Raw genomic sequence first — 27943 nt, forward strand, 5'->3', positions numbered from 1 at the left:
CCATTATTAAAATGAGTACCTGTCACCAATTTACAAAGCCTATGGCTATAGGTGTGGTCATTCTTTGGAGGCCTATTACTTCACTATTTTAGATTAGTTTTCATCAGAGGCATTGTATTATTATACTGAAGCAAAAATTACAGAATTTTTAAATTTTGCAATAAAATTTTAAAACTTAAGTTTTTAAAATTTTGTAAGAATGTAAAAAATTAAATTTTGTAATAAAATTTAAACATTTTGTAATGAAACTTAAAAATTTTAATTTTGTAATAAATTTTTTAATTTTGCAATAAAATTCTAAAATTTTTAAAATTTAAAAAGTCACATCTCCACAATTAGACAAAATTTGGCAATTATGTGAATATGAAGCAAAGTTAAATATGCCTAACTTGTAACTGAGGAAATATTACCTTTCCTATATTAATAAGAAATTAAATAAAAGAGATCACAAGTTACAGATTTTCAGTTAAGAATATTATTTATTTTTCATTTATGTTTTTATTAAACAAAATTAACATATTACAAATCATTTTCCAAATTACACACATAAATAAAAGAAACAATATATAACTCAGATAAACATTAATAAGAGCAGCCTTTTACAATTATGTCTTAAAAGCAGAAATAGACCTGGTTCTTCTTTACAATTTAAACAATTAGATGGGCTAATTCACAAAAACAAATACCTTATAAAAGAAGATTTACAATATTATAATCCAAACATTACACATATTATATCTCTTTAAGTTTACTGAATTCAAACATTCAGATTTTTTAAAGTAAAAACTGTATCGTTTGATTAAATTTACTTGTGATCATTGCAATCCCAGCTGTGTTTTCAGTAAGACAGCAGAGGTAGCCCTAAGGAACATCTGTGGGGTGGAAGATGCTCTGAAGGCTTTCCTCTAACAAGCATTAGCAATAACTGCTAATATAGCCGTCCCTCGGAACTAGTGTGGAACTGGCTCCATGACCCAGAGATAAAATGACTGAAAATGCTCAGGTCCTTTGAAAAAGTGGAACAGTATTTGAATATACCCTAGAATGACCCTCAGCTACACACCTAATCCTCTCAGCTTATTTATAATACATAGAATAATGAAAATTGTGGTTATACTGTATGGCTTACATGAATAAAACACCCTGAACATGGTTGTTATATACAAATGGATTTTATTTTCTCATAGAGTATTTCTGTTCTTAGTTGGTTGAAACCAGAGGGGTGACTCTGGTTATTTATATAATTATATAATTGTCAACTAGTAAGTTTTATAGAAGGATACTTCAGTCATTTGTTAGAGAGTGATTCTGTTGAGAATTTAATTTTTTTTTTTTTTTTCGAGACAGGGTTTCTCTGTGTAGCTTTGCGCCTTTCCTGGGACTCACTTGGTAGCCCAGGCTGGCCTTGAACTCACAGAGATCCGTCTGGCTCTGCCTCCCGAGTGCTGGGATTAAAGGCGTGCGCCACCACCGCCCGGCCGAGAATTTAATTTTAAATTAAATCCCGACTGGGTGCTATCGATGGGTGGCGATGGACCGGCAACATTAGGAGCTAGAGTAAGCTGTCCCGAGTGGGAGTTGAACTCTTACTGACAATTGTTTGGCTTTAATTCTGTACTTTCCATTAATCTCAGAATTGTTTATAAAATTCATTTTCTATCATGGCAGATTCAAATATAAAATGCAACATAAGGAATGAAGAAAACAACATATAATTCATTTCTAATGTAGCAGAAAAAAACTGCAGGTTTTATTTCTGTTTATTCCAATGGAGAAACCTGGTAATATTAAATATTACTATATTATTATTCTTAGAATTTATCCTGGAAAATATCAGATTATTCTCATAATTTTCTATGGGCTAATAATCAATAGAAATTTTTAATTTTATACATAAGGTTACTATAACTCTTCAAAGAGTTTATTCCAAAAGCATTATTTAAAAAATAAGTTTAACACATTTCTATGTGTCTGCAAACATTGCTAAGTAACTGTGGGACTAAATGTGACATGGAGTGGCTCCATGGAGTGTGTTGATCCTTCCTCCCACCATTTTTGATCAGGCTCTTGTTTCTGCTGGCTCCCACACTTTAGGGCTCTTTCCTGTGGACACTGTCTAGCTCTCTGCAGGAGCAGTGGAACCGAACACATATGCTATCTTCATGTGAGTGCTGGGTGTGCAGATGCAGGGCCTCATGCTTACAGAGCAAGCACTTTACTCCCCCATTCGTCTCCCTCACCCGAAAAATGTCTCCTCTCTGCTACATATTCTATGATAACTTCCAGAAGCAATCTGTTTCTGAATGTCTTTATGCTCTGGAGATTGGGTGTGCATTACTTGTTAACATGACTCAACTGACTCTCTCAGGAGAACTAAGATTTGTGTAAAACTAGGTAGACTAGCTGTTTTTCTATTACAATTATAAATTGTATTAGAAATATTGAATTCAGCCGATTTTCACTCTTTTTCATTTTTAAAATAATTTATTTTTAGCATGAAAGTTATCAATTTGTAACCCTATGACAGTGATGGATCGCTGATAATTTCTTTTTAACCCAATAGACAACATAAAAGTGTAAGACTTTCATATGAGCACATAACTCAAAAAACATGGTGTTACTTTAAAAATAATTTTTGATCTATCTCTAGTTTTGAAGTGGTAAGTAAATTTTCTCTATTATTTACAATAAAATTAAAAGGAAAACAATTCTAATATTAACATTATCCTTTCTTAGTTCAGTAGTCTCTGGTGAACATTTAATTTTAAGATATGAATAAGAAAACGAGACCTAGAAAGACTGACAAAATGCCCTCAAAACGGAGTATGTAAAAACAATAAACCTTATGACTGAGAAACAATGGTTCCTCATAGCTGAGAAGCAGTCATTAACATTTACCAAGCTTCCTCCTAAGGCTCCTAGTCTTTAATTCAGCAGAGCGAACCATGGGCATTAAACACGCAAAGGCACTCTGCACCGTAGGCACCTGAGTCTTCAAAAGATGACACTTACAAATGCTGTGCACAAGGCCAGTCTTTAACAGAACACGGCTAACAGTCAGAATAGAAAAACATAATAAAATAGCCTGTAATTTAAACAAGTCTGTGCTCACAAGAAACTTGAGAAGTGAACTTGATCACCAGGGGAAGCCAGCCAGAATCTAAATACTAACAAATTTCCTAGTCACTGAAGTGTTCAGAAATGAAGCACATCTGTCCTTTGTCCTTAGGTTTGTATTTTTTTTTTTTCTGGCTTTTTGAGACATGGGTTCTCTGGTTCTCTGTGTAACTTTGGAGCCTGTCTTGGAACTTGCTCTGTAGACCAGGCTGGCCTCGAACTCAGAGATCCGCTTGCCTCTCCCTCCCGAGTGCTGGGATTAAAGGTGTGCGCCACCACCGCTCAGCTGTAGGTTTGTATTTTTGTTGTCAGATGTACCTGACATGTATGCACTCCTTGGTCTTTGGACCCAGAATACAAGTACAGCTGACCTGTATGTTAGATGCTTCATGTAATGCAAGCATTTTCTTTACTGTGAAACAAAAACCTAAAGGCAATCCCATTAAAACTTCAATTGCAGTCAGAAATTCAGAAAATTATGCCATCAGGAATGTTACCAACATGACTTTTTTCATCAAATGTTTTCTTTGGACAGTACCATCCATTGTAGAACAAGTAATATCATCTTTTAAAGAGTAAAAATGAAATAGTCGATAAAGGTAAGAGTAGCAAGTGCTTGTTGATTTTGACAGTTTTCCTTCCGTAACATAAAACACAAGGCGTTGACTGAAGCTGGGCGCTTTGCTAAACTGAGTGAGACATCACGAGGCAGGTGGCTGTTGATCCAATGCATACGTCATCCTTTCCTTACTGTACTTCTCAGACCACTTCCGTGTTAGCTCTAGATAGTAGCTTGGTTGATGAGGCCGGTAATCCAGGAACACTGTGTTAGTGGTTCTTTTGGGGACAGCCTTTTCAATTTGAGTTCCTTCATGCCACTCATTGAAAGAGGTGATGGAAATTAAACTGGGGTGGGTCTGGAGTGCAGCACTTAGACCAACTTCATAATACTTCCCGTTGATGCGGTTCCTAGTGTTTTGAGTGTTCCATGGACGGATGCTTGTATCTATGTATCCTGGGCCTACACTGGGGATAAATATCAAGTTGTTCTTATCACAAAATGATTTCAGGTTAGCCCAATTCTGATGTGATGAGCCATATGTAAAACCATTTGTAGCAAAGTATGTGTAAATTCCATCAAATCCACTTTGAAGAATATCATCTTTATGCTTTTCTTCTACTAAAAGTGCAATAAACAATCCATCATAAGGAGAATTGCGAACACTCTGAGATCCTGAAGGTGTTAACAGATTGGCCCATACTTTAGGCTTTGTGATATAGGAATCATAGACATAAAACATAGGCAGAGAATGCCCAGTCCTTGTCTTGTATCTATAAAAGGCTGGATGGCTTCCATATCTACAAAAGAGACACATTGGAAAGTGAGATGAACACTCAAAATATGTCAGGATAAAACTATGCACTGGAATTGAAAATGATTCGTGAAGCTGAAACACATTGTTCCCAATCTTCAGTGAGTCAGTTATGTAAGAATAATAATGCTAATGCAAACATACTTTTAATATTGTACATTATGCGACACTGGTATACTACCAAACAGGTTAATTATCTTATGCCAAAGTTAACAAATGGAGATTAAAACCATGAAAGTCTATTATGCGCTGCACAAACAGAAAAACCAGTTTATCTTACCAGTGGCAGGTATCTATTTGCTGCTGACATGATTCTTTGTAAAATGAAATACCTCAGAGTATCTTATCATTAAAATATTTCATCAGAATTAAACTAATTATAAAATTCTTTATTTTAGTCATTCTAGAAACAAATGATGACAGATATGGAAACACTGCTATGAACACATTCATTTCATCTGAACCTTCCTTTAAAAGACAAAAATGTATACTCATAAGATTTTAAAAACAGAAATGTAAAATGAATATGAAAGGAAATCATAAGTAGCCTTTAAAGTATAAAAAATTAGCAAAAAGCAGCAACATTTATTCATGTAAAAACTGAACTGTAAGAAATCTGAGAATGTTCTTCAGCTTACTTGTGGTAAAATTATCAGAAATGACAGATCATAAACCAACTCTCAGTTATCACATCAATGTACTCATAACAGTGGTTATCACTAAATCATACAGTATAACTATGAACATTGAAGAAACTCACTTGTCTATAATATATTTGACATTTTTATGCATGTTTTGATCATCTCGATTGCTATATGGCTCTATGTGAAAAGTGACCTAAAAAAAGAAGAAAAAATCAATTAAAGAAAGCATAATCTATGAAACTATACTTTGCATAGTTAATAAGTTGCCAATTCAACAAAATTAAGATGAATATTTAGAGAGCCCAGTGATTACAAAATAAATCTTAGTAGATAACACTGACTTTCCTGTACTAAATGTAAGGGAAGCATTTCATATGCATTAACTCAGCCTCCTTTACTACATTAGGTAGCCACTGACTCCATTTTCTAAAGAAAGAAGTGGGCACAGGTCTAGTAAATTGCCAATAACTCCCCAGTTTGTTGGATACAATGTGTGGTAAGGACTGAAAGCTTGTCTAGGAGATTATTTTTCATGACATAGATTGCAAAGGCTATATTCTTTATAAGACATAAGAATATACTCTGTATTCAGACATAGCTTTCTAAAAAAAAAAAAAGAGGGGGAACTTCAAAATGCCCAGGTTTCAAATTAATATGTAATTTATTCTTATGTATGTGACCATTACATTTATACTTATATAGAAACAACAAAATATCCAATTAATTGATAGCTTACTATCATTGGAAGGGCATCTTGTGAGTAAGTATTCTTTTAATATTCAAAGAATTTATACAAAAATATTTAGAAAATTATATCTAAAAGCTTTACAGAGCACAGTGATTTTCATATTGCTACTGTTAAGGCCCATCTATAACTACTGTAAATAGTAGAAATCACAAAATATCATACACAGATTTAAAATTCCTACCTAAAAATACTAGTTGTACATAATCAAGTTTACAAATTATGTCTAATAAACACTTTGCTTTATACTCTGTCTCCAACTACTAAGATATACAGCATAGGGAATAAAGTAACTTACGTGATGCTCATAAAAAATTATTCTTAAATTCACTGTTATCGATATCAAGTACATTTTATTGCTAATCTAATAAAATCAATTACTGTTTGAATCTTACATTTTAAGTGTGATATTGCCTGTTTGACGAGACTTCTAAGCACTGCAGCTTAAATCTTGTTTTTTTGTCAATTACTCAATTAAAGCAAAATGTATTTTCATTAATTAATTTACACAATTAATTTTCAAGTTGGGTCATTTAGTAAATCAATCATTGTCTGCTTTTGAGAGCACAATGATATAAGGTTCTGTCAGTAACAAACTCAGGTCAAGACATCCTTACAATCTGCTTCCAAAACTGCAGGCCATAAATGATCAGCTTCTAACATCAAGTGCAGATCCACATACTGCAGCAAATTCAAAGTCATATACTTAGAACTTCTCAACTAATCAACTCAATTTATATTTTATTTTTAATTAATGACAGGATTTGGTCACTATTTCTCTCTTCCTTTCAGAAATTCTATTACATTAACATTAAAATGACACAATTTGATGCATAAAATTAAATGTGTGCATTACTTTTTGAGAAAGTGAGTCATGCTAAGAATTCCATCTCACCCTTCTGATTTTGTCTTTACCACAACTCTTCTGAACCCTGTAGCCAAACACTTTCTTCTTTAATTCCCACACCCCTTGACTTCACCAGGTACCACGCTTTATGTCGTACACGAGTGAGGTAATTCCCCCTATACCTGGTAGTGTCAAATATTTTGCAACTTTCTCCTTCTACAACTCACTTGTTTGGTTTTGGCCTTTAGTAGACTGCAAATTGTCTTAATATGGACATCAAATCTGTTTCTTTCTTTTCTGTTTTATTTTGATATGGTTGGCTTTGAAGCCTGTTCCTCTTGCCCTACCTTCCACCTAAGATTACAGGTGTGTACAAACATGTCCAGCTCTCTTTCTGAATTCTGTTCATACATAGAACAGAACCTGCTAAAGAGTACACACTGCATGAGTATCTGTAAGCATGAATTAACAAGTTCTATGCAAAACTACCCAACAGTCAAGTTAAACTCTAAGTGGTCTACTTACACCCCATTAAGGCAAGATCTGCCAAGTTCTCACTGTGAACGCATACTCCGCATTTAAGAAACGTAACTGCTTTCAAACCATATGCAAAGGTCATAAAACTTGTTATTTTAAAATAAAATGTTAAATGTATTGAAATACAAAGTAATCAACAACTAGGGTGTTCATTTTCCTTATAATTGTGGAAGAAAGAACTGTTGGCTCCAACTGATTTTATGTTGTTAGGTCTTTGCTTTCTTTGAGATCTGATACTGTGATGATGATGTCTAACCCACACCTCCACAACTGTTAACTTTCAATTGTATTTGATGCACATGAAGTCTCTGTATTACTGTGATGACTTTGCTCTAAGCTGTGGATCAAGTTTAAGTAAGTCCCACAGTTTGGTTCATTTGGGACCTAGGGAAGGGTGCAGTTTCTTCTCATATGAAAACAAACAAACAAAAGAGAAGCACAACCATGAATGCATGTAGCATCCTTAGTGGAAGCAGGCCAGGCAGAAAACCTGACACCAACTGGACAGGAAACATTCATACTCTCTAAGAAGGAAAAGAGAATGGGACTGTGCTCAACAGTGGCAGCATCTACCAATCAGCTCCACCACATGTCCTATAAAGGGCTGCTTGAATGCTTTTTTCTTAGGATGTTACATAGAGAAGAGCTGAAAGGATCCAGCTCTGATCCTTATAACTGTGGCTTAAGTAGCCTCTGGAATGACAGTTACAAGTGCGTCAAGTGTATGCTCCAAGAAACAATACAAATATATATATACAAAACTTTATCTTTGAAAAAACAAGTCACCACTTAGATTTTACTGATTTGAGGAAGAACTTTCAACCTTTGCAAACAGTAATGCAAAAGAAGTCACTAATTCTTCATACATGTTTTATTGACTTTGCTTCTTTGTTTACAATTAAAAACTCTCACCTAAAATTGCTTTTAGTTTAATTAATCAAAATTTCAGTTACAAAGTATTTAGTGACTAGTAATCAAAACTAGTAGGCTATAGCAAAAGCTTAACTGTAAGGCAAAGCAATGACCTAGAAACTATTTCTAAACAAGTAATAACAAAAGTGAAGGAAATCTCCTTTTACAGCTGCAAAATTAACCCAACCAAAAAAGTCAGAAACATATTTGTAAAGGATAACATCAAATTAATATAGCATAATTATTTTCAAAATAAGTTTGGTAAGTTTAAGAGCTACTGAGGGTAAGCAATCATTATTCACTGGAAAATCTGAACATTTGCAAGAAAAAAATGGAGAACAATATTTTATCAAATTCCATCTCTACTGATCATTAAATATCAAATCTAAAGTATGGAGAAAACACATATGTTGCTCATATTTACAGAGACAATTAATGGCCAAGGTCTTTGCTACTTTTCTGTTTCATTTTCAGTAGAATTAAAAGCAGTCTATTTTCATGCAGCTTGATATTTTTAACTACTTTACCTTTAAAAACCCCATTAAAAGAAAATGTCTAGTTTTAATACCTCCCACTACAGAACTGGGGCACAGAGGTTTTGGATTTACTTTGCGTGAAATATATCAATGACTTATTCAACCTCAGCTGTGGTTCCAGAACTTGAAGATTTGACTATCTGCAGACTCCAAATGCCTATGAGAACTCAATGAATGGTACTGTGGAGCATGTTATATGGCAGTTCCTGTCAGTTCATTTGAGAGATAATATCTCAAGACTCTCTTTAGGGCTACAGAAATATTCAAATTAGTTTTATACAAAAAAAATTGCCAGACTGTAATATAAACTACAAAAGAAAATCCTTCCTCCTACTACTTTGGATCCACAAAAAGGTAAATTTCCAGAAGCAAAGACAGAAAAAAATTTTTTTAAAAGGACAGACCAACAAACTGCATGAAGCAATTACCTTGGCCTCTAACCTAAGATCTCACATATTATGTTGGAGCAAGAAGGGAGAAGGCATAAGCAATTAAATATATTGCTAGGAAGCAGAGAAAACAGTACATACCCATGTCTCCAAACTCCAACCCCAAGAGAGGAGACCCAGAGAACCTCAGAACCCCTCATGGGAGTTCATCTGATCTAAAACTCTGTGGAACAAACAAAGTCATATTAAGGCCACTGACACAGGCAGGCTGAGCCTCAGTAGGATGAACATTGGTAGCCGGAAAGGGACACGGGAATGGGGTGGGACAGGCAGCACTGAAATCCATGCAAGGTTAGTGAGACCACCACTCACACTTGGAAAAAGGGAACTGCCTTGGGCAGCAACATCCCATGTCAAGGGTTGGAAGACATCGGAGGCAGGCTGAACTTCGCTTTTGAAACTAAGGCAGAAATTCAACCCCACAGGTAAACTTATGAATTCCCCACTGATGAGACCCTGCACAGTCAGATAAGAACTGCACATAAATGTAAAGAGCGCTCTCACCAGCAAAGTTAAATTAATAAGACTTCTCAGGCAGGAGAGGGCTTTTCCTGATGCTCTACTCAAGGAAGCAATTTAAACTGGTATTTTAATTTAATTTAAATTATTTTGAAATCTTCATTCTTGCATAAATAATTGTCTTTTATATTGCTCTATTAGATTTCACACTATTTCCACTGTGTCCTTTCAAGTATTTCCCTAACCTACAACCCATATACTTTCCCTCTGATTCCTACTTCGTTTTGTCTTTTTCTCTCTCCCACCCCCTCCTCTAAAATTGCAACTTTCTAATGTCAATAATCTTTAGGGTCTCTGTTAACTAACACTTTCCCAATTCCTCTATTTACTATTTTATATGAATTCCTAGTAATACTCAATGTATTGTCTTCCCACACCTATGTTTAGTAGGTAATATTTTAGCAAATACTTATTATCCTTGTTCCTTTATTCCCTAATGATCACTGGACTTAAAGGAGAGAGTTGTATTTAACTATTAGTGAGTTTTCAGAGTATGTCACCCCACTAGTGGAGTTTCTCCTGAAATAGTCCATTAGAGTTGAGCTGGATATTATCCTTACTGCCTCCTGAAAACGTGAGTTATATTACAAGCCTAATACATGAGATAGGAGGGGAAGGCATCTTAACCCTGCTACAAGCTAGTCCCAGAAGAAAACTGCCTAAAGAATTTTAAATTTCCATGCAAAAAACAAAGGAGATATAACAAACACCCACAATGACCAGATGTGCAAATATTAACAAAGAAACAGGGCAATGAAAAACCATGAAATGGAATCCTTCCAAAATGACCAATTCTACAGTATTAAATTTTCTAAAGAGAGTGACCAGAATGAAATAGCAGAAAAGAATTCAAGAGAATGATACAAAAGAAGACCAAATAAGTTCTAAAAGGACATGAGTAAGTTCTGGAAAGAATCAAAAGAGAATGTAAATGAATACCTGGATAAAGTAAGGAAATCAATGCATGACATGAACACAAATTTAATACAGACAAAAAATACTTTAAATAAAAATGAGTATCTGGAAAAAGCTCACTTAAAAAATCCAGTGGAAAACTGTTGCTGAGGACACTTGCATAGTTCATTGAACATGGAAAAGTTGAGCTGGTGCCTAACTAGAGGCTTGACTCCTGAGTGTTCATGGGATTGGGAGGTACTCTGCACACTACCAGAGGAGAAAGCGAAAAACCAACCCAGCTACAAACCCTGCAATCTATAATGATGACCATCTGCAAGACACACTAATACAACAGTGACCCAAGCACTGTGGGAGTAACTCACCACTCTTACTGGATTTAAGGTCCACTCCAAGAGCTGGAACCCATGCCAGGCATTTCCTGCATGGCCTAGAACCTGAGACTGGATAGTCCATGGGTCTAAAGGAAAACCAAGCACTACTGTTCTGCTATAAGGAGCATAGTAATAAAATGATTTCTAACAAGATTTTGCTAAACCCACAGATCAGTGTCTCAGCCATCATCAGAGAAGTTTCCTCTTGCAGTAGATGGGAACTAACATAGAGACCCACAACTTGATAATGTAAAAAGAGTAAGAAATTTTGAGATACTCAGTACTAAATGAGATGTTTCATCAAATCCCTCCACTCAACCTCAGGGAGCTACACATAAGAGGAGATGAAGGACAGTCAGAATGAAAGAAGATGGATGACTCCAAGGACACATTGTCTTCCAGTCATAATAGGCATGGTATACATGGTATACATATAAATTCACAGAGACTATGACACCGCACACAGGTTCAATCAGAGTGTGTTCCATTGATGAATGGTGTAAGTGGATGTGAGTCCCCACATCTATCCAAGAAACTATCTGCAGCTGACACCCACTTGCAAAGGAAAAAATTAAGTTTTCTCACTGAGTATATTAACCACACTTCAGGTTGGCCACATACCCAGCAGAAGATGGCCAATACAAAACAAACTCAAAGCTGCTTTTATAGACTTTTCATCTCATATTGTTCTGTTTGAATAATATTTGTCTAATTGGTCATTTGTATGCATATTATTGTTTCAGATTGTGTGGTTTTGTGTGTTTATATATGTGTAGAAGTTTCTTTTTTTGTTTCTCCTCTTTTTCTTTTGTTTGTGTGTTTGTTTTCTAAAGAGATAAAGAAAAGACATGGAGTTGGAGAGGTGAGGAGGATCTGGAAGAAGTGGGGAGGGCAAAGCATGATGAGAATATATTGTATGAAAGAAAATTTTTCAATGAATAAAGAAATAAAATGAAAGATTTTAAAAAAATCTCTTACAGAGATCACATAACCCCCAAAACCTAAAATATTTGGCCCATTTTAGAAACTGTTTGTCAATCTATTATGTGGATTTTAATATAAAAATAAAATATGAGAAAGAACTAAAAAAAAAAAAATTCAGTGGAAATTGTTACCAAAGAATGGATCAAGAAAAACCCAGATCAAGACTTGAAGATTACATAGATAAACAAGAACATTCAGGTATCAGTGAAGATAAAATAAAAAGAAAGTATGAGCGAAGTATGTGAGGTACATTAGTATATAATTAAAAGATCTATTTACAAATCTAGGGCATAGAAAAAGGTGAAAAAAACTAAAAGGTCTGTTTAATAAAATTTCAAATTTCCTAAATCTAGGAAAAGATGCAGGAAATATTTAGAATTTCAAACAGACAAGACTAAAAAAGAATCTGTCATTTAATATTACTAAATACATAGAACAAAGGAGTGTTGAAGTGACATACAGAAGATGTCAGGGCATATTTTCAAAAATATGTTCCAATACTTTGGATAATTTTGAAATAATAGATACATTTATAGGAACATATGTACTCCTAAAATTAAAACAAGAGGATATAAATATCATTAACAGATCTATACACACAATAAAATTAGTTGCTGAACTGAGTGTTCAACATCATGAGAGGAAATATTAATGGTCATATAGAGTATTAACTAATTCTAGAAAAAGGGCTTAAATTGGCTGTCTATACATGTCTTTGTGTTCGAGTCTCTATCAGTTTTCTGCAGGAAATCATGACCAGGCCTAATATCAAATCTGAAGTCTCCAGGAAGAAGATGGGGCCCCATAACATCAACAATTCCACCTGGACAATAATACCACTAAGCTGACAAAAATCATCTACAGATCAGCTTTGGACTACAAACTGCTCAGAGCAATTTTGAGATGGCTAGCTGAGATGATCCAGTTTCACAGACTACTTGAATACTTGAGATAAGCCCTGAACTTTGGCATTATGCACAGACTGGACAACAAAGGATATAGCTACCTTTCCTAGAATTTGACAATTAACCCAAAATTTTTCTTTTCAGAATAAAGATGCCTTTGCCCATATCCAGGAAGCAATTTTAAGACCATGATGCTCACATTCCCAAAGAGGTGGTGTGGGGCAGGTGGTTTTTGGTCTTTTAATGGGTTTGAGGTCTGGGATAATTTTCATTGTTTAGGAGGGTTGGTTACAAGTTGTTGTTAAGGGTCATAAAGAAACGAAAGTTAGTAGTTAGACATTACAATAGAACTGGTAGTCATATTAGGTATGTTTTCAAGATTGAGCAGATATATTTTAGACAGACAGGTCTTCTTCAAACCCTTCAGAGATCTATAGAATGTGGCATTTAAAATGTTTTAATAACTTAGAAATGTTTTTCTTTTTTTCAATGACTATGAGACATGTCGGCTCCTGGCAGCACCAATCTATTTCAGAGAAGATATGGGCATTGAAGAAACTACATATAGAGTTAACTTTCACTATGGCAAAAGTTAGCCACTGGACAACAAAGTGTCCTCACTTCGACTGCTGACAAACAGGACAAAATGGACAGACAGGACACGAAACAAAGGACTACCGATTCTTGCTAAGACAAGTGTGATTGTGGCTTCAGCAATGGGCATCCTCTGAGGCCAGGACAATACGGCACAATCCCTGAAGTGGCCTTTGTAATCCGGAAAAGGTACAGTGCCCCTTTCTTCGAAGGCAGCTGAACAGAGAGTGGAACGATAGCTTCTGATGTGCAGTGGAACAATAGCTGAAACAGTTATTCTTTAAAGAGTAATTAGGTTGATGGAGTCTAACCTCTCAATGGTAGACTGACATTTAATAAAAGAGATGAAGCCACCCACAAGCCGAGAAGAATGGGATACAGAGAAGAATGGGATGCCGAGATGAAGCCACCCACAAGCCAAAAAAAATGGACAGCTGAATTCCAAAAACATCAACAATTTCCAGAACTTAAAAGTCCTTAATCATGACAGGACACTAGTGGAATTCAGGTGTTTCTGGTACATGGACTGCTCTCACTGAATGTGAGGTCAAACTGTAGGCCTTATGTACATCTTACTTCACAAAAACTGAAGACACAGCTAAAAATTCCCAATTAATTTGGAAAAAAAGAAAAAGAAATATCAACCCTAGATGTATGTTCACTGATGAAATCTACCAGACTTTAGAGACCTAGCTCTAATGCTTTCAAATTATTCCAAAAAATAGAAAGCAAAACAATGCTACCAGACCCATTTTATGAATCCAGTATTACATGAATATTCAAGCCAAATGAAGACACAAGAGAAAAAAATTAAAAGGCAATTTTCTGTTGCATATGGATGCAAATATTCTTAATAAAATATGAACAAACCAAATTCTACAACATATCTAGAAGATCATTCTCATGATCAAGTTGACTTAATTCCAAGGGTGCAAGATAGTTCAAACCATGCAAATCAACAAACGTAAGGAATTAATTATATAACTAAGTTCAAGGATAAAAATCATATGACCATATAAATAAACACAGAAAAAGCCCAACATTCTTTCATAATAAAAGCAAAGAACAAAAACAATCCTCCAAATCCCTAGGAATAGAAGGTACCTACTTCAACATAATATGACATATTTATACCCAACATCATACTAAATGAGAAAGATTCAAAGCCTAACCATAAAAATCATGAATGAGACAAGGGTGCCCCACCCGTTTTTTCCATGCTGAAATCAATAGAGAACTTTAAACCTTAGCTATAGAAATGAAAGATATAAAGGGGAAATATTATACTATCTGAAGAAAAACCAGAGCCAGGCAGTGGTGATGCATGCCTTTAATCCCAGCACTCGGGAGGCAAAGGCAGGTAGATCATTGTGAATTCGAGGCCAGCACTGACTATAGTATGAGTGAGGTCTAGGACAGCCAAGCTACACAAAGAAAGCCTATATTGAAAAACAAAACAAAGCAAAGCAAAAAGACAGGCATAAACAACTGAGAAAAAATTGTTTAAAATGTTGAACTAATGACAATACTCTTTTGTTCTTCCTTACTCCCAAGACCCTGTCTATAACATTCTACTGTTGAAGACACTACAAACTTGAGTTGTAGAACATGGAGAAATCAAGGTGGTACTAATCTGGAAGCTTTGTCCCTACTAAATAGCTTTAATAGTGCTGGGAGTTGCTACACACACTACTGATTGACACAAGAATCTTACCTATGAACCCTGTGAGCTACAATAATAACCAGCCTGAAAACATATAACCACTGGTAGAATAGTAGCATAAATGCTATGAGAGAACCAACTGTGATATAAGGCCCACTCTTTAAGATTAAAGCCATACCTAGAACCTTTATGTAGCCAAGAACCTATAGCTAAATAGATCATAGGCCCTAGAAGAGAACTTAATACTATTATTCTGCTAAATGGACATAATATTAAGCCAAACTCCTAATAATTTATTGTTATACCCATAGATTAGTTCATCTCTCAACCCTCAGAGATAATTGTTTCTGCAGTATATGATGAAGTGGTCAAGATGCAAAGAATAAGACACTGCAGAAATGCTGAGCACTACATGGATGTCTGTATCATACATGTCTTCACTAGGACAAAGGATCCATGCAGGAAAGGAAGTAGAAGGATTCTAAGAATCAGAGCACAGAATTACTGTAAGGAAACAGTATTTTCTGGATACACCCAGGTAGCTGCACATATGAACTCACCACAACTGTAACAACACTCATGAGATGTGTGAAAGCTCAAGCCAGACAAAACCCCAGCATGGAGAGGGTAGATGGATCAAGTTCTACCCCTGGCTGAAGAACTACTTGCAGGAGACAGCTTCTGGGAGAGTTAGAGTCAGTTTTCTTTAAGAGTATGGGCCCTAGTAGGCCAATCAAACTCCAGAGGAAGGCCAAACATCCAAGAATATATAAACAGTACAAACTGGACTTGGTGGGATAATTAGAGAGAGAGAGGACACAAAATTGAGTGGGTAGGGAAAGGGGGTGGTGGATCTGATAGGAGATACGGTGAATAGTAACAAAATGCACTGTACAAAATTCTCAAAGAAATATTTTAAAATTTCAAAAATGAAAATTACTTGGACCGAAATTTATTTTCTATTTTTTAAAGATGTAAAATTATATAGTTAAACATGGTCTTTTTTTTTTGACAATTAGAGGATATTCAGACATTAATTTCACTAACTCCTATATTCTGTTCACAAAGGAACCTGTCAACTCTTTCTCTTCCTAGTAAACACATAGGAAAGGCCAGACAATGTGGTACATATCTTTAATCACAACACCTGAGAGGCGGAGGCCAGAGGATTACTATGAGCTCAACATCAACTTGGTCTACATAATAAATTCCAAGTCAGTCAGAGCTACATAGTGAGTCCGTGTTTAAAAAACAACACAAAATGTAATAGATGGATATAAAACATTATTAGATAAAACAGTAAGGGGTGTCTTATAATTGGATAACTTTTAACATTTAAATAATTAAAACAAACTTTTATTAAATACTATTACTTCAAATTATTTCTACATATATACAATTTTAATTAAAATGAGTACATAAAATAGTATTAATATCAAAAGGTAAGAGGATTAACAGTGATACAAATAGTTTGAAGACAAATTACATACCTTCAGATTATACTTATGAGCTTTATCCAAAATAGTTGGTACCAAGTGGTCAGTAGCTTCTCCGTTCTCATCACTGGAATCAGGTGGGTACCAAGAAAGGGCCAGGACTCCTAATAGAAAAGCATAACAAAGAACAAAAAGCAACAAGGCATCATCAAGAGGGACTGCTGGTGTCAGAAAATGGGAATATGAGTGCCAAGTACATTCTAAAGGGTATTACAGTTATTTACAAGCTATTTTAAGCAATTGATACCTTTTAAAATGAGCATACTACACATTTTAGCATATAAGTCTCTCAGTAAGGAAGCACGGAGTCCTTACATACTGTCTCCTATCTGTCACAACCATCTTTTCACATATTTGTATGCAATATTTACTATGTTTGATGGACAGTGCCATCATAATATTGTTAACTAATAACCATGGCTTTTATTAATGTCAAGCAGTTCTGTGGATTTTAACAAAAGCATGAGTTCATAAGCTAAGCATTACAGTACCAGACAGATAGCTTTACTATAGACATTAGTCTCCCACCTATTTACCCCTTCTCCCTTCTGTTTACAGTAACTGATTTTTTTTCTTTTTTCTTTTCTTTTATTTTACAATACTATACAGTTCTACATAACAACCACAGATAGCACGGTTCGCCCATCGGTTTGCGACGAGAGTACAGTAACTGATTTTTCACTCTCTATAATTCTGTCATTGCCAGAATATCATATAGCTTTAATCATAAAGTATTTAGCTCTCCACAACTGGACTCATTTGCTTACCTACTTGTATTTTAGGTCTTTTACGACTTTGTATGACTCAATAAGTTGTAGTTTTTTTCTGCTGCATATCCATTGTGTAGATATTTATTCACTTTCCTATTAAATGATATACCAGTCGCTTTTAATTTTGGGCAACTATGAAAAAAACTTCTATAACCACCCATATGCTAGGGTTTTTTTTTTTATTTTTAAACACATAGATATCATTTAATACGAGATTTAACAGTGGCAAAATGTAGTTCTTCCCCATAGTACCTATTTATTTCTGCACTAAGAAATTACACTATACGTATTAGAAACACCAGTCTACAGGGAAATCATTAACTACAGAGAAAATATTTAAGACAAACACTGCAAACCTTCAAATATAAATAAAGAAATGCAGGTCACTGGAGAGACAGCATGGATATCTCAATGAATCAATACTTTTTTTTAATAGAGGGAAAGAAATAATAGTGTTATATAGAGGAAAGCTTGTAGAAATTATGAAATCAAATCAGCCAAAATTCCACCATGAATGGGGGCAGGGCTAATCCAGTGCCACCATTAGCTGAGGAATTACTGGCAATTTGAAGGCTCTTGGTGGAGCAAGAGTCAGTTTTCTACAGGGATGTGTCCCTAAGTGGTGACCCATGGTCCAGTAGATGGTCCTATCACGCACATATAAGCTCTACTATAACTGGACTCAGTAGGTTTGTAAACAGAGCACATAAGGTTGAAAAGGAAAAGTGGTGGTGGCTGGGGGGGGGGGGGAAGAATTCGAGGGGAGGGAATGGGGACTAGATTTTATTAATACACAGTAAATACATGGATTCTTAAAAGTAAAGAAAAAGACACTGCTGGAGAGCTAGAATGTTAACACTTATATTTTCTGAGAGTCCTAATATGTAGAAAAGAATTCTAGCTAGAGGAACACAGTGGTCATTTCATTAAAGCTAATAGGGGAAAATGCTATCTTTGTGTGCTATGCATAGAATAGCAAAAAAAAAAAAAAGGCAAAAACATGTAAGACAGAACAAAGAACTAATAGTGGACAGGGATCTAGGGAAGTTACAACTATTGAAGAAGGGAGTGCACCTAGATACGATTGTTGGTAAAAACAAAAGCTGGGAGAAAACCGATCAACATTTAAGCAGCCCTCTAGCCCAACTTGTAACAGCATCAAGAGCAACAATAAACATTTTCTCAGCACACAGCCTAGGAAAGAAATTTCCATCTCACAAAATGCAATGAAAATAAACAAACATAAGGGTAACATTACATGTCAAAAAGCCACAAAGTACGTGAGCACTGTAAAGAATGCATTCTTCCACATAATTCAAACCACGATTCTATTTCTAATAATCATGCAATAATTTCTAATAGCTATTGGTCTAATAGCAGAACAACATCAAACATGGGCAACAAGAACTGCCATGAAGACAAAAGCCTTCTTCGTAAATAAGCAGGTGCTAGCAGAGTGAGTAAGCTGGTAATGACAGTGCTCCTGGAAGTCAGCTTCTGCAGCTGTGCCTGGCAGGAGGGAAGCAGCTCTAGGAAGTGGCACTTTCTCTGCAGCCTGGCTTTCAATGCCCATGGCTCCGCTGTGCTTTATGCAGATATTTAGGTGAGCCAGCATCTGCATTCCCAACAGCAAAGACAAAGCAAAGTCACTCAGGAAGCTATCTTCTTCCTGAGCTCAAAAGCATGTTACAAAGAATAATGAATAAAACACAAGCAAACATGATTTTAAAATAACCTAAGGAAAGAAAGCATCAGGCTTTATTAAGGGATGTCAAAGACAACAGGCCTATGTGGACCCTTCAGACACTGGCTCTAGAGACATTTCTCAGACACTAGATAATATACTGTCATTTGAAGATTTTTTTTTTTTTTTTTTTTTTTGGTTTTTCGAGACAGGGTTTCTCTGTGTAGCTTTGCGCCTTTCCTGGAATTCACTTAGCCCAGATTGGCCTGGAACTCACAGAGATCCACCTGCCTCTGCCTCCCGAGTGCTGGGATTAAAGGCGTGCACCACCACTGCCCGGCTCATTTGAAGATTTTATGACTAAAGCCCCATGTACCTGGAAATCACACACAGGACAGAGAAAGATGAGGGGCATCGGTGACATGAGAATAATCATGATTAACCACTTTTCACCACATAAGTTAAAGGTATACACTGCAATGCTACAGCAATTTTAAAAATAAATAAGAAGAATAACTATGTACTAGGCCAAAAGAGACTACAGGATAGAGTAATTCACACATTCAATGTCAGATACAGCATGTAAAAGATGAAGGAAAGATCATAAACAGGGCAAGTGGAAATGCAAAATAGAACACTGAAAACCACATTACATTAAATAAAAGTGAAATTGACACAGAAATTGAAAAGGAATAGTTAAAAAAATAGAGTCAAATTGTATACTACAGAGAGGAAGGAACAGCTGAAATGTCCAACCCATGGCTGCAGAAAGCAAACACCCTCAATCATAAAAGGAAATACAATCACCAGTAAAAATGACAAAAACCGATATTCTTACAAGAGGTGAATCACAAAATTCTGTGCTATACACATTAAGACAAGCAAACAGGATAGCGAACTCATTTTGCGCTCATAAAGGAACAAAACAATCATAACTTCACAGTGACAGAAATCAGACAGAGTTGCAGCAGTGACGTCAAGGTCAGCAGTAAATAGGGCAATGATGATGACAATATCAGGGCAGGCAGAAAGGCCCTGCTGAAATGAACTCAGGACCCTTTTCCCTCAGCTTTCTAAGTGCTACAAGTGCAGGCATGCTCCACCATGCATAGCTCAGGTGTAGAGAGAGGGGTGGCCTAGCACAAATAAAGTCATCAGTTCAATTACCAGTACTGCAAAAACAAAAACAAACCACAACAACAGAACAGGACACAAATGCAGTCTAAACCAGGGATATGAATTAAGACTGTAATTACTAAAAGTATGAAAACTGATTAGTAATTTAATTGTCCACCCAAATTATTTATATATGTAAATAAAATAAACTAATTACCAACCAATTGAGGCTGAGCACATCTGTTTCATGTGAGTTTCTATGACAGAAGGGTCCCGAGAGCTGTAACTTCCTAACTCAGGATAAAAGTTGGAGCCAATGTCATCTGGAGGAGTATGTCTCCCTTGTGGATAGTTCTTGGCTATTCTAGGGTCCCAGTGCTCCAGGACTGGATGATTCCAGTGAATATATTTACCATCAAATTGTGGATTTCCATACCAACTGTAATAAAATACATGTAAAAAATAATTCAGAGGAGGCAGTTCCTCCAGGTTCCCTTCAGAGGTTTTGGGTGGTCTCACAGTCATGCCAGCAGCTTCGAAATTCTTGGTATTTGTTTCCATGTTGATTCTATCACTCTTCTGGAAGTCAACTTTGTTTCCCAAGGGGGCCTTCGGTGGATGAAGTTCTGGAAGAAGGTCAAGCCCAAAAGGAGTTCCAAAGGATGCTGTATTCGGCCTTAGCATCTTTAAGCCCATCATCAGAGAGAAAATAAATAGAATAAAAAGTGACAAAATGATGCAAGTCTTTCTTCGAAATTTTGCCATGATGACATGCTTTAAACTCCAAAATAGTGAATGTTTTGCTGCAATTCATTGAAAAAAAAAGATCATTAGTAAGTGATAGCTACATATTTTCTACAGTATTTAAAATGAAAACTAAAATTCAGTGACATTAAAAAATAAACAAAATATAACAAACCACCAAATACTGTTAAATAAAAGGACATGCTTATGTGCACACACATGTACATACACACACACACACACACACACACACACACACACACACATACAAACATACACACACACAGACTGGCAAATACACATACTCAAGAGGTACTGATTTGGAAACAACACTATGTACATGCCAACAACATTTAGTCAGGTGAAACTCAGGAATCTGTTTAATAAAATAAAATATATTTTTCATCATGTGAATAAGTTTTGTGTATACAGAATATACAAAGTCAATAATTCACATATATGGACTAAATTTTAAAATGGTAGTTAATGAAAGGAAATGCTTATGAGTCTTCTAAGTAAAAACATTCAAGTCCAGTGATAAAGTTTTAAAAACGGTCCTTAAACTGAAAAAAAATAATAAATATTACAAAGGGGAATGACTACACATTTTAATTTTGAAGGGGGAATGGAATAGAGTCAGATAAAACTTTCTAATGATAGCAGTAGGGGAAAAACGTTAGATATTCTGGCAACAACCATTCACCACTGAATGACTGTGTCCCCCCACACCCATGAGTCAGAAACTTATTAACTCCTAACTCACATTGTTGAGAGGCAGACTCAGTGGGAGTTGATGAATCCATCTATCATGAATATTTTTTTCAACTTGTATTAAAATTTTACAATTGTAGATACTGTGTTAGGTTTCCTGATGGCTCTTTCAAGTGGATTTGGTTTTAATGGAGCTCTAGCTCTTCCTCTTCCTCGTCCCCCAGTCCCTATTCAAACCCTTGCGTCTTTGCCACCCCAGCTAGCTTCCTCCCACTACCATGCTACCTGTGGCCTGCTATCCTCACCTCCTCGTTCAACACCTTTCCCACACTTGAATCTTCCTTTGACATTTCGTAACCTGTACCATGCTTTCGCACCTCCTTCTACACATACATACAAACATATCTTGAAGATCTGTATGAGAGAGAACGTGTGATTTCTGACTTGAGTTTCATCCTTTAATATCATTTCCTGATACCTCAATTTTCCTGAAAATTTCCTTATTTCATTTTTCTTAAAGGCTTAACAAAACTCAGGTGTATACATATACCACATCAGGAATGAATTAATGAGGCTGTCAGGTCAGTTTCCTCTCGTGAGCTCCTCGCATTCAGAGGATACAGCATCTAGACACCATCAGACAGCATCCATCCCCAGACATATGATCCTGTCAAGTCTTGATTTTAGAAATCCCACTGTCAGAGCTGTGAGAAATACATTTCTCTTCTATATAAATCATCTAGTTTTCTGAACCTTGTTATAGCAACACATAATGGACAAATATACAAAGCAACAGGCAAGAATCATGTTCAAGTTTGATGGGACACAGGATAGCTACATATTGGTATTTCATAAAGACATACTTCATAAAATGGAAAGCATAAAGTTTTGAACAAGTGATCAAGATTAATATGGGGCACATTTGACAATAGTTTTTTTAGAAAGGATATACTGAAAATGATGAAATAATCACTGCTGGGGAATTTTGTTCAGAAATTAACTTCATGAAGAAACTTATAAAAGCATATTAGGACATACACAAGCAGAAACATGCACATATATTTGTACACACATATATACACATACTTATCCACTATATATAGTCTTCTCTCTATATCAGAGTTCTGCATCCATGGTTTAAGTGACCATGGATGGCTTCTGACAAAGAAATTTAGACCTATACCAAATATATACAGATTTTTTTCTTGGCATTATTTTCTAAACAACACACAATACTGACTACTTAGACAACACTGATAGTGAATTTTATCATCTAGAGATACGAAAAACACAAAGGAAGGATGTAGGTTATATTCAATATCTCATATAAATGAACATCCTTGAATTTTGCTTCCCAGGAAATTCCCAGAACCAGTCTCCTCAACCTGCTTAGAGACTAGCTCTGTGTGTGTGTGTGTGTGTGTGTGTGTGTGTGTGTGTGTACACACATACATATATATGTATATAACAGTGTAATTATATGTAATTGTACATATTAACATGATTGAAACTGTCGGAAAACTAAAGAAATTGAAATGCTCATACTATTTTGGCAACATTTTTAATGTCGAAACATTTTTTAAAAAGAATGAAACCAAAAATAAAGAATCCCACTAGACAAGTATAGGGTGAGAATGAAATTTTAACACAACCTCTGCTCATTCTGGGAAGGAACAATTCTATAGTCCTCCAGGCTCAGCACTGCACGCCAGGAAGTGAAAGCTCTGCTGTGGGAATGTGACAGGCCTATTCACTGGACAGCAATAAAGGAACTGACTGACCACTTCGGTTGCTGCGATAACTTGCTGTCCTGAAATTTCCAAGCTATTGATGTAAAACATATCCTTCCTTCCCTTCAATTAAAGAATATGATAATTTTGACCAGACAAGAAGCAGAAAAAATTATTTTGGGATATTATCTCATCTATATTAATCAAACACAAAATGGAAATATGTTCAAAGCATGTACAGTTGCTATTTCTAAATCTGTTCTGTGGACAATGCAAGGTAATGTTGGCAAATGAAAAAAAAAGAGAAGTGTTTAAATTAATTACTGAATATTACTTAAGATTTAAAGTAAATGAGGAAAGAAACATAAAAAGAACACAAAAGATCTGTGTGTACGTGCATGTGTGATTTCTGGTTCATTTCTTAAATAGATCCCAAAATTTGCATTTATGGACACTGCCTATGTTTTTCCCCCATTCTTATTGTTTATAAATTCAATTTCTTAAGCTGCACCATTATTTAATTTACTCATTTCAAATGACTACTATATCATTGCAAACCATCAATTTCATCTTTAAGATCACCCATGAAGGGTATTCCAACCTTTTTAATTAACAAGTCACTTTAATCACTGTGTTTAAAAGTCTGAATTCTGCCCTTGCTAGGTATCTTTCACAGTGCTGGAAGATGCTCTTAAGGTGGCTGGGGTAGGAAAGATATCAGTGGTCTTACCCAGTGCTAAATTCTGCATGCTACAATACTGACATGCCAGATATGCCTACTGGTAGCTAAGACTATTCATGTGAGTAACCAACTACTCTCTGGATTAGATGTAAAGCCTGTTCTACAGGGAGGTTTCATGCCTGCTAACTATAAACATGGTCGAAAACCATGACTACGGAAGTCATAGGTCCCAGGAGAGAATGTATTGATGTTTTTGTCAATGATCACATGGTCAAACTTCTAAATATTTCTATATCCATAGATTTGTGACGCTCTTGGCCAGAGAAGCTTCTTACTGCCATTAATAGTGGTTAATGAAGAGATTCATTCCTGATCAAATTGCTAAGAATAAAAGAATGACAGCTTAGCTGGAGATGGAATGTCTCTATTATCTCCTTGCCCCTACAACACCAGAACATGGAACATTGCTGGAGGAGAGCAAAGAGAATCTAAGAGCTGGAGGATTGACAGGAATTCTGGGAACGCTGTTCTCTGGACATGACCCAGCTGTTGCACACATGAACTCATAGCAGCTGTGCTGAGCTGCACAAAAACTAGAGAATTAAAAGTTTCAGCATGGAGCAGTGCACCCAAGACCCAAAAGCCAGCTGAGGACTACTGGTAATTGATGACTGATTGGAGAAGGACAGAATCACATTTTCTTGGGGGTGTGGCCACCCCTACATTGTTCATACCACAGGAGATGACCCCACACTCATGTGTTCTTGTGCAGCACTAAGTAAAATACTTTATTAATCAATTATGGAGGACATAAAGTTGGGAGATGGGAAGGTGGAATTCTGAGAACTTGGAGTGCGGAGGAGAGGGTATATAAGAGTTAAAATACATTATATATACACATAAAAGTTTCAAAGTATAGGTAAAAACTATTATTTAAAAAAAAATTTTGAGCTCTGTAGTCATAACAAGTTAAGTCCAGATCTCATCTTTTCCTTACGCAGTCTGATGTTTCTATACTTCTTTTCTCCACTGCCGTTATCTCCCTCATAGGATTCATGGCAGGATGAAGACTTATTTCACATCTGATAATGTATCACTAAGTAATTATGAGCCATGAGCAATTATTCATGATGATAATGATAAAAAGATGGGTGGCATGAAAACACTCCATAAGTAGCAATATGGTAGCCAGATGTGGTGACACACCTTTAATCCTAGAACCTGTGAAACAGAGGCTGCCAGAGCTCTATGAGTTTCCAGGTCACCCTGGAACTTCCACCCCAGCCTGGGCTATAAAATGAGGCTCCACTTCAAAATTAATTAATTAATTAATCAAATTAATGAATAGGCTCTGCCTCAACATAAATAAATATACTAACAATAATGAAATCAACCCAGCATATGGAACTAAGCATGTAGTTCAGTAGTTAAAACATATGTCTAGCATGAACAATTCCTTGGGTTCTGGGTTTGACCCTTAACCCTGCAGAAAACAAACAAACAAATACAGCATATGCCTTATTCTCTCTAAAATGACATTCAAGGTTCCAGACAAAGCAGAGGTCTGCCTCCTCTTCCTGATACCTCTCCTAAAGACTCCTTAGTAGCACTGTTCTCCTTTAATGGTAGTATTTCTAACACTGTACACCGCACTAAACTTTATGCGTACAAATTTTCTATCCCCTAGAAATGGAGAACACTTATACTCTAGTAGATCCCAACAAATATTATGGTCACTCATCATTATTCAGCGTCCTTAAGCTTTGGCCCTCCTGTTTCTGACACTGGCATGTGTTTGGGCAATATGTCTATAACACATTCAACTGTACATATGCAGACCAGATCTTTGTAGATTCTATAATCAACAACACTGTAAAAGAAAACTCACGAAGATTCAATAATTTTAAAGTCCATCTAAACAAACTACTATCTTAGTATCTGTGACAACACAGTACCTTGGGCGCCTAAAACAAGCACTGCTCTTGCCGGAGACAGGCGAAGGAACTATTTACCTAGTTTTAACTAAAGAAAGGTTTCAGAAGTTCCTTGTGAGAAAATCAGAAACAAAAGAACCTCTACAAGTCACCTAGAGGTGTGTGTGTAGAGGTTCTCAATGCAGGAAACTCAAAGTACTGTCTACTGACAATGTGTCCTCATCAAACGGAAGTTTTCGTGACCCAGGGTTACACAACTGATTCATCGGAAACCATGCTATTTTTATGTTTGGTGCTTTTAACCTTTTAAAATAATACTTAATGTGGAAGTCTAGTTATTTCTAATAAAAGGTATTACATACTTAAGTAGCTGGGATCTAAATGATGATTTTAAGAGTATTTTGCTCATATATAACTCGAAAAGTCAGTTTCCATTTTAAGATAATCAATTAAATTATAAAGATTCCTCCTACTTATTCTTTTGTGTTCATACTGCTTTCTTTTAATTTTATGCTAGAGGAAGTACCTAGAGACAGAGAAAACTAAAGCTAAGAACACATATTTGGAATTTTCAGAATCTTGCCCAGGTCAGTTTTACTGCAAACACGGGCAACCTTTTGCACAGAAGTTCCGTCAGGCCTAACCTCTGTCTTGCATTTTTATCTTTACAACCATCTATGAAGCAGAACTTTACAGATGATGGAACTGAGTAGATGAGTTTTTCCAAGCTTTTGGGGTAGCTGGCAAACAGCCAAGTAACCTGCCACTGAGCACCTTGCAAGGGCAAAATATAGTGCTGTAACTTAGGCTCCCGGCTCCGGCCTATGTGGCCTCAAGTGTAGAAGGCATACTACAATGACTTTTTTTTTTGCACCATGGAAGCTGACTTAGAAGAAATGACCAATGGTTCCCTCCTCCTTGAACTGTGGCCCACACTTACTGAGAAGGCAGCTCATGATCACACACTAGTTACTTATTATAGGGATAAGAGCAGCAGCTTTGCATGTTACACAGACTAAAAGCTATAAAAATTGTTTTTCGTGGATTACAAGCAGCTCACAGAGTGCAGTAATGTATTGCATGAAAGTGATTTACAAACCTGAATTCGTTTTAGCAAAACCTACATTCACTTTTCATTTTCTTTCAAGCTGACGCCTACACACTGTAATGTGAAGAGACAACCCTCCGGTCTCATTTCTTATTTGTATTTCTAAGCTCATCCAGATCCACATTAGTGCTCATGTAAGCCTCCTCTGAATGAGTTAACTTTTAGTACTTCTCCAGCTTCCACTCTATTATCCGTAGGTCCTTGACACAACAAAACGAAAACTTTTAACCGCTTGTACCCAACTTGTTCCTCGGCAAATGGAAGAGGAACCAACCCCCCTCGTCCAGCGAGGGGAAATCCAGCATACTGAGCCATGGGTGTTAAAAGGGGTCAGAACAAAGAGCTCGGAGGGCGGACTTGAACCGTGCAAGCTGGGCTGGGAGACGGGCTCCGCGACCGCCAGGGGCTTCCGGACCCACTCCAAGGTTCCGAGCTCAAGGTGGAGGCGTGGGGAACCGCCTCGGGGCACACTTCCACCTCGCGGGGAGCGGGGCAGCCGGGCCAGGCCGGACTCGGATGCGCTGGGGACACTAACCTAGCGGGAACCGGCAGGGAAGCCGGCGTCCGGGCCCAGCGGGTCGGGATTCCCGGGCGCCGGGGCGCAGGGTCAAAGGGCGCAGCAGGAAGGAGGCCTGCGATTGGCTGGCGGGCCAGCGCGCAGGCGCTAGCTGTGCAGTCTGTGCAGGCCGCAGCTTAGGGATCCCGCAGCGACTCACCTGGGTCTGGGGCCCTGCCACCAGCCGGGACTCACCGACCGACCGGAGAGAAGGTGCCCTGAGTCCTCCCAGGCCTGACAGCCCCGGCCGCGGCCGCCTAGTCCCGCCTCCCTCCCAGAGGACAGCGCGGGGCGCGGC

General features: G+C 36.7%; 1 protein-coding gene across 4 annotated transcripts; it reads right to left on the reverse strand.

The window, feature by feature from the left end:
- Positions 1-459: 459 nt before the first annotated feature.
- Positions 460-27943, reverse strand: Manea (mannosidase endo-alpha). Of its 4 annotated transcripts, none has more exons than XM_006979243.4 (5): positions 27806-27943; positions 20402-20983; positions 16605-16714; positions 5251-5327; positions 460-4476 (listed from the first exon to the last, which is right to left on the reverse strand). In XM_006979243.4, exons 2-5 carry the CDS (start codon positions 20943-20945, stop codon positions 3819-3821), a joined length of 1389 nt encoding a protein of 462 aa, XP_006979305.1. In that variant the 5' UTR covers positions 20946-20983; positions 27806-27943; the 3' UTR covers positions 460-3818. The 4 variants fall into 4 exon arrangements, with proteins under 4 accessions (XP_006979305.1, XP_076420131.1, XP_015853400.1 ...); XM_076564016.1 differs by having other exon boundaries at positions 20594-20983; positions 27806-27934; XM_015997914.3 differs by having other exon boundaries at positions 27625-27921.

Source organism: Peromyscus maniculatus, chromosome 2 (assembly GCF_049852395.1).
Source record: "Peromyscus maniculatus bairdii isolate BWxNUB_F1_BW_parent chromosome 2, HU_Pman_BW_mat_3.1, whole genome shotgun sequence".
In the NCBI taxonomy this organism is placed as follows: domain Eukaryota; kingdom Metazoa; phylum Chordata; class Mammalia; order Rodentia; family Cricetidae; genus Peromyscus; species Peromyscus maniculatus.

Bases quoted from the DNA above. Each gene is read 5' to 3' on its own strand.
- Manea (XM_006979243.4), bottom strand. From the start codon at position 20,945: ATGGCAAAATTTCGAAGAAAGACTTGCATCATTTTGTCACTTTTTATT. The intron at 16,715-20,401 runs GTTGGTAATTAG...CTTTTCTATTAG, and splicing joins GATGTGCTCAGCCTCAATTG to GAGTCCTGGCCCTTTCTTGG. The intron at 4,477-5,250 runs GTGAGTTTCTTC...TCTCTTTTGTAG, and splicing joins GTCAAATATATTATAGACAA to ATATGGAAGCCATCCAGCCT.